The 7141-nt window shown below is 56.3% G+C and overlaps 1 protein-coding gene across 1 annotated transcript in view; it reads left to right on the forward strand.

Annotated features, from left to right (window-relative positions):
- Window positions 1-7141, forward strand: part of ZNF835 (zinc finger protein 835) — a 20926-nt gene that overhangs the window by 12520 nt on the left and 1265 nt on the right. The window contains exons 5-8 of the mRNA XM_010858053.1: window positions 1691-1891; window positions 3659-3862; window positions 4969-5063; window positions 6235-7135. Of these exons, the coding sequence (XP_010856355.1) occupies window positions 1691-1891; window positions 3659-3862; window positions 4969-5063; window positions 6235-7135 (1401 nt within the window). The remainder of the gene's footprint in view (window positions 1-1690; window positions 1892-3658; window positions 3863-4968; window positions 5064-6234; window positions 7136-7141) is intronic.

Below are 7141 nucleotides of genomic sequence, written 5' to 3' on the forward strand. Positions count from 1 at the left end.
CCCTGGCTTCAGTTCAGTTCAGTCGCTCAGTCGTGTCCGACTCTTTGCGACCCCATGAATCGCAGCATGCCAGGCCTCCCTGTCCATCACCAACTCCCGGAGTTCACTCAGACTCACGTCCATCGAGTCAGTGATGCCATCCAGCCATCTCATCCTCTGTCGTCCCCTTCTCCTCCTGCCCTCAATCCCTCCCAGCATCAGAGTCTTTTCCAATGAGTCAACTCTTCGCATGAGGTGGCCAAAGTACTGGAGTTTCAGCTTCAGCATCATTCCCTCCAAAGAAATCCCAGGGCTGATCTCCTTCAGAATGGACTGGTTGGATCTCCTTGCAGTCCAAGGGACTCTCAAGAGTCTTCTCCAACACCACAGTTCAAAAGCATCAATTCTTTGGCACTCAGCCTTCTTCACAGTCCAACTCTCACATCCATACATGACCACAGGAAAAACCATAGCCTTGACTAGACGGACCTTTGTTGGTAAAGTAATGTCTCTGCTTTTGAATATGCTATCTAGGTTGGTCATAACTTTCCTTCCAAGAAGTAAGCGTCTTTTAATTTCATGGCTGCAGTCACCATCTACAGTGATTTTGGAGCCCAGAAAAATAAAGTCTGACACAGTTTCCACTGTTTCCCCATCTATTTCCCATGAAGTGATGGGACCGGATGCCATGATCTTCGTTTTCTGAATGTTGAGCTTTAAGCCAACTTTTTCACTCTCCTCTTTCACTTTCATCAAGAGGCTTTTGAGTTCCTCTTCACTTTCTGCCATAAGGGTGGTGTCATCTGCATATCTGAGGTTATTGATATTTCTCCCTAGCTTACGTTTGGCTAATTTCTTTCTTTTTTTTAAGGCTTATTGGTGACTTTTCTAACTATCCTGAGGGTTGACTTTGATCTCATCTCTCTTTCTCCGTCAGTTCTCTGCACACTCTCTCCCCACCCACTTTCCCCAGGAGGATTCCTGTGATGGTTAGTTTCACGTGTCACCTTGGCCAGGCTCTGGTACCCAGTGATTGGATCAGACTCAGATGTTTCTGTGAAGTTATTCTGTAGATGTGGTCAACAGCTGACGTCAGTTTTTCCCCCCGCCATCCTACACAGCTTGTGGGATCTTAGTTCAGTTTTTCCCCCCGCCATCCTACACAGCTTGTGGGATCTTAGTTCCACCACCAGGGTTCGAATCTGTGCCCCCTTGCAGTGGGAGTGCTGAGCCTTAACCACTGGCCCTCCAGGGAAGCCCCTCAGGGAAAGCTCTTCAGGCCAGCAGCACCCTGAATTACCTGGCCTACCCCTTCGGCCTCGTCTCTGGGCCCTGCCTCTGTCTCAGTCAGCTTATTGCCAATAAACTGCTGTGTATAATAACGAGTCACTCCTCCACTGAGGGGCTTTGTTGTTGTTCAATCACTCAGTCATGTCTGCCCCTTTGTGACCCCATGAACTGCAGCACGCCAGGTTTCTCTGCCCTTCACCATCTCCCAGATTTGCTCAGACTCATGTCCATCGAGTCAGTGATGCCATCCAACCATCTCATCCTCTGTCGTCCCCCTCTCCTCCTGCCTTCAGTCTTTCCCAGCATCAGGGTCTTTTCCAGTGAGTCAGTTCTTCACATCAGTGGCTTGCTCCTGGTTTATTCAATTCCTATTGAAGCCCTAAAGCACACCATATAAGAAACGCTACTGTTCTGGGTCCAGCATGCTGTGAGGAGGCCCAAGCGGGCCACATGGAGGTGTCGGACCAGTCCCAACAGTCACTACGTGGAGAAGAGCCAGGCTCCAGACGTCTGGGCCAACCGAGTCAGCCCCAGCCGCCCAGCCCTTCACACGTGCCCCCTCCATGCATCCACGGGGTCGGAGAGGCTGCCCTCCCTTCGTGGCCTGCCCCACTCTCTACTCGTAGGCTGATTTCTCTGACAAGCACGGAATAATGAGCATAAGAAAATGTTTTTCTTCATGATACTTCCACACCATAGAATAGAAAGGTCTTTTCTTGTATTGGATTAATTCCCACTTTTTTTTTTTAACAGGGAGTGGGGGGGAAGCTTTTTGGCGATTAGAAAAAAAAATGCTTGTCTTCTGAGCTCCCTCCCATAAATCTGTATGGTTTATGGAATGTGTAAGAGGTGTTTTTTAAATCTTCAAATGTAAAATTAAACCAGAAAAAAAAAAGACTTGGTGGCTTAAGAGAACAATTCTTTAATCTCATGCTCCTGGGTCTGTAGGCTGGAGGGAGGTTCTGCTCCTTGAGGCCCAGGCTGGGAGGGATACTGGGCATATTTTTACCATACAGAGCTAGAAGCTTCCAGAAGGACAGGGGAAACCCACAATGCCTGTGGAGGTCTACATACGAAATAAAAAATTGAAGGGTAAAGAGAGCATGTCCAGCAGAGACAGGGACGGTGGAAGGCATAAAATAGGAGTATGGGCTTAAGAAACACAAATTACTATGTATAAAATAAGCTACAAGCACATATTGTGCGAAATACAAAATATAGCTAATTTTTATATTAACTATAAATGGAGTGTAGCCTTTAACAATCGTAAACCGCTATGCTGTTTACCTGAAACATATAATATTGTACAGCGACTATGCTGCTGCTACTGCTGCTAAGTCGCTTCAGTCGTGTCGGACTCTGTGCGACCCCATAGACGGCAGCCCAACAGGCTCCCCCACCCCTGGGATTCTCCAGGCAAGAACACTGTAGTGGGTTGCCATTTCCTTCTCCAATGCATAAAAGTGAAAGTGAAGTCGCTCAGTCATGTCCGACTCCCTGCGACCCCATGGACTGCAGCCTACGAGGCTCCTCCGTCCATGGGATTTTCCAGGCAAGAACACTGGAGTGGATTGCCATTTCCTTCTCCAATGCATGAAAGTGAAAAGTGAAAGGGAAGTCGCTCAGTCGTGTCCGACTCGTAGCAACCCCATGGACTGCAGCCTACCAGGCTCCTCCATCCATGGGATTTTCCAGGCAAGAGTACTGGAGTGGGGTGCCATTGCCTTCTCCGACACACTTCACCTTAATAATAAAAGCAGGTGTTACGGTTTAATGGGCAGCCTTGGGAGAACATAAAGTAATATGGTGTCTCACGGGGCTTTGTGATTCTGGTGACATACATTTATCACGTCATACATGATTGTACGTTCACACTGCCTTCCCAACTATCTAAAAATGAGCTTGTGCTCATTTCTCTAATAGCCAAGTGAATAACTTACGAAGGCTCACCCTATGAAGAGAATAATTTAGGAAGTCTAACTCTATGTAAAGTCTAACACTTTACAGTAATGGCGGGCCAATAATTACTCCTATTTCAAGTTCTCTGCTATAATCATTTGCCAACGTCAATGAGTTTTTCACTTTCTCTGCTCTCAGGTGGAACTACAGCAATCGTCTGAGACAAATGACTTCCATTGCTTAATTCCATTGTGGCATGCAAACCACAGTGCTGTGTGACCTGGGGTGACTAACTTAGCCTCTCTGATCCTCAGTCTTTCGAGGCTCTGCGGACTCCGCCCCCTCCTTGAGGACGCGGAGTCCCGCCCCCATTTGCCGGCCCCGCCCTCCTCGGGCTCTGGGAGAGGCTGAGAATCTTCTTTCCACAGCGTGCCGACGCAGGGCCTTCTGGGAGTTGTAGTTTTGGTGACGCCGGCACGGGGGGCCTCAGTCGCTGTGTGGGCGCAGCGCGGCGCCTTCTGGGAGTTGTAGTTCTTGGGAGCCCCAAACGGGCCGCAGCTCTCCCGGCGCGCGTGCACACAGCGGGTCGGCCCGGCGCTTGGAGCCGACTGTGGAGGCTGCTGCCTTGCTTCGTGAGGCCTGCATGTCCGCGCCACCGTGGGACGAGGGGCCTCAGGGGGTCCGCGTGGACCAGGTAGGGCCAGAAACTGTGGAGAAACTGACTCGAACCCGCCACGCTTGGCGGGAGCCGCCCGAGGCCTTCGAAACTGGTCCCGAGGCGAGGGCGCCGGGGTTTGGTGTGCGCATGCGCGGGTGGTGTGCGCGGGTCCCTGTGTGTGTCCGTGTGTCCCCGGTACGCCCTCACCCGCCCCGCGTGCCACTCCAGAAGTTTTTCCTGGTGCAGACGTGTATCTGCATGTGTAACCGTGCGTGTGAGCCCGCCTGTCACACCAGAACTTTGTGCCCGTGCACCTGTGCGTGTGACTTCGTGAGTCTGTCCCCAAGGGTCACCATCGGTTGGCACGTGCCTGACCGTCGCGGCCTTTGCCCGAAAATTCGAGCACTTGGGGACGTCTGTCTTTGTGTGACTTGGAGCATGTGTGGAATGTGCTCTCCTGGCTAGGTGTGAGGTATATAATTCCACAGTTCCTGGGTGTGCACCTGCGTGGGAAGGCTCCGCAGGTGTGTCTGCCAGCCTGGAGCCCGATGGTCTGTGTGTGCCTGAGCGTGGCGGGCCGTGCCTGCGGTGTTTATGAGAGACCTCAGGAGCGTGGAGTTGTGTTTGTGTGTGTGTGTGTGTGCGCGCGTGGGGGAGACGCTGCACACCTGTGACTCTGGGCCTGTGTGGAGCTCTGCCCACCGCGTGACTGCATGTGACGGGTGTGCCACTGCGGGTGGTGTGCCTGTTGGGTGGCCACCACGTGTGACTTACCGTGTGTGTGCGTGGGCAAGCGTGACCGCAGGTGCACTTGGAGTTGTGCACATGTGTGAGATGGCTGGCCTCCTCGTCACCCACAGCACATGGGAGTGTAAAGGCATCCGAGTGCCAAGGGAGGGATGCTGTTAACCGCCTCCCTCCCCCAGTTTGGTCGCGTGCCACCCCAGTGTGTGTCTGGGTGATGTGACTGCCTCTGGGCATGTCTGTGTCTCCCCTTCGGTTGCCTGTTTGTGTACCTGCCCGGCCCAGGTCCACCCCGCCCTGACTCCACCTACCGTCCCCACACACACACGGAGGGGACACCCTGTGTGCGGCATCTGCCCAGGTATCTGCCTTCACATCCCTGCTGCTTTCTTGCACAGACGTCTGCTGGACCCACGCGGGAGGCACGTGCAGCCGGGACAGGTGCCACAGCCCGAGAGATGTGGATGGGACCCGGTGCTTCCAAACCCACGAGGTGGGTACCACTGCCTCCTCTGGGGACCCAGCCAGGCCCTGCTCAAGCCTGGGGGCTGCCGGAGGGGTGACCCCACACTGGGCCCGGCCCAGCCTGGGTCCCGCCGGCAGAGCGCTCGCCCTGCACAAAGACCCCGCACCACCTGCCCTCACCGCATCGTCTGGGTCTCCCTGCGCTCTGCCCGGTCACACTTCTCCAGCGCTCGCCCCGCGCCCAGCCCCTTTACTTGTCCTCTGACACCCTGGTTGTGGTCCCACCTTAGGCCCTTTGCACTTGGCGGTGCTCACAGGCCAGAATGCTGTCTCCATCACTTCCTCAGTGAGGCCTGCACTGGGGGACGAGCCTTCCAGGCAGCTGGAATGGCCGATGCAAAGGCCCTATGGCAGGAGCATGCCCGGAGTCATTTGTGGAACAGGGAGGAGGCCTTTGGCTGGAGAAGGGCAAGCTCAGAGCAGGCTGAAGTTGGGCGGCTGCTGTGCAGGCCATGGAGAGGAGTGAGGCTTTCATGGAGCCATTGGTGACTTTAAGTGGAGGGGAGAGAGGAAGGAGGAAAAGCTCCGGAGCCCTGGCATCGCAGCTTCCAGGAGCCTCACTGTGGAATAAAGAGCTAATACGTGGCAACAGCTTAAAGCAGCAGGCCCCAGCCGTTTTGGCACCAGGGACCAGTTTCATGGAAGACAGTTTCCAGGGAGGCTCAGGCCCAGGGGGCAGACACACGACCGTCTGGATCCACGGTCTTTCAGGGAAGGGTGTGTTCAGGGGGTTATGCCATCACCCCCAGGATGGCCCCCGACTCGTCCGCCCACCCCAGGGGTCTGCCCCCAGTGACGGATACTGACCGCGGTACACACCAGGAGTGAGGGCTTCAGTATACATTTTGCGTGGACACAGTTGAATCCCTAGCAGCAGGGTTGAGGGACACTTGGTTGCTGCACCTGGCGGGTATTGGGGTGCTCTGAGTCCCAGGATCCTGTTCAACGTACTGTTGAATACAACGCACAGGGTGGCCCCAGGACACCAGTCTGACCCAGGCAGCCGGTAGACAGGCCCCGCACTGACCCTTTCCCAGCCTGAGACCGGTGACAGACCAGTTTGGTTCTCCATTGTTTTCTTTCTTTCCTTCTTTCTTTCTCTCTCCCGCTTCTCCTCCCCTACTTTTCCCATAACAAAGATGTGAAATCGAGGCAGCAGCTCGGAAAGCCGGGATGGAAGCACTCCTGGAGGGCGCCGCTCCCCAGAGCTCCAAGTTGGGAGAAACCCCCAAACCCGAGGGTGGGTTCAAGGACGGGCCAGAGAAGGCGGAAACCTGTTTGAAGCAGGAGGCCCGCAAGGAAAACCCCACCAGGGACGGGGTGCCCAAGCAGGATGAGCTCGCCGCCGGAACCCCCGAGACCAACTGCAGCCCCCTGACTCCCCAGGCTGACCACCGGCCCCAGAGGCGCGGCGCTCCAAGAAAGCGCAGGACCCTGAAGAAGGCAGCCGCCAGCGCGGAGCCGGAGCCAGAGGAGATGGCGGAGCGAGGGGGCGGTGGCCCCAGCAAGCCGTGGAAGTGTGGGGACTGCGGCAAGGCCTTCAGCTACTGCTCGGCCTTCACGCTGCACCAGAGGACGCACACCGGGGAGAAGCCGTTCCCCTGCGCGGACTGTGGCCGCGCCTTCAGCCAGAGCGCGCACCTGGCGCAGCACCGGCGCGTGCACACGGGCGAGCGGCCCTACGCCTGCGCCGAGTGCGGCAAGGCCTTCAGCCAGGGCTCCTATCTGGCGGCGCATGGGCGCGTGCACACGGGCGAGCGGCCCCACCACTGCACCGACTGCGGCAAGGCCTTCGCGCGCCCCACGCACCTGGCGCAGCACCGGCGCGTGCATACGGGCGAGCGGCCCTTCGCCTGCGGCCAGTGCGCCAAAGCCTTCCGCAGCCGCTCGGCGCTGCGGGAGCACCAGCGCATCCACACGGGCGAGAAGCCCTTCGCCTGTGCGCGCTGCGACAAGGCCTTCCGCTTCTCCTCGGCGCTGCTCCGCCACCAGCGCACGCACACGGCCCAGCGGCCCTACACGTGCGGCCAGTGCGCCAAGGCCTTC

This window comes from Bison bison, unplaced genomic scaffold (assembly GCF_000754665.1).
Source record: "Bison bison bison isolate TAMUID 2011002044 unplaced genomic scaffold, Bison_UMD1.0 scf7180017864383, whole genome shotgun sequence".
Taxonomy (NCBI): Eukaryota; Metazoa; Chordata; class Mammalia; order Artiodactyla; family Bovidae; genus Bison; species Bison bison.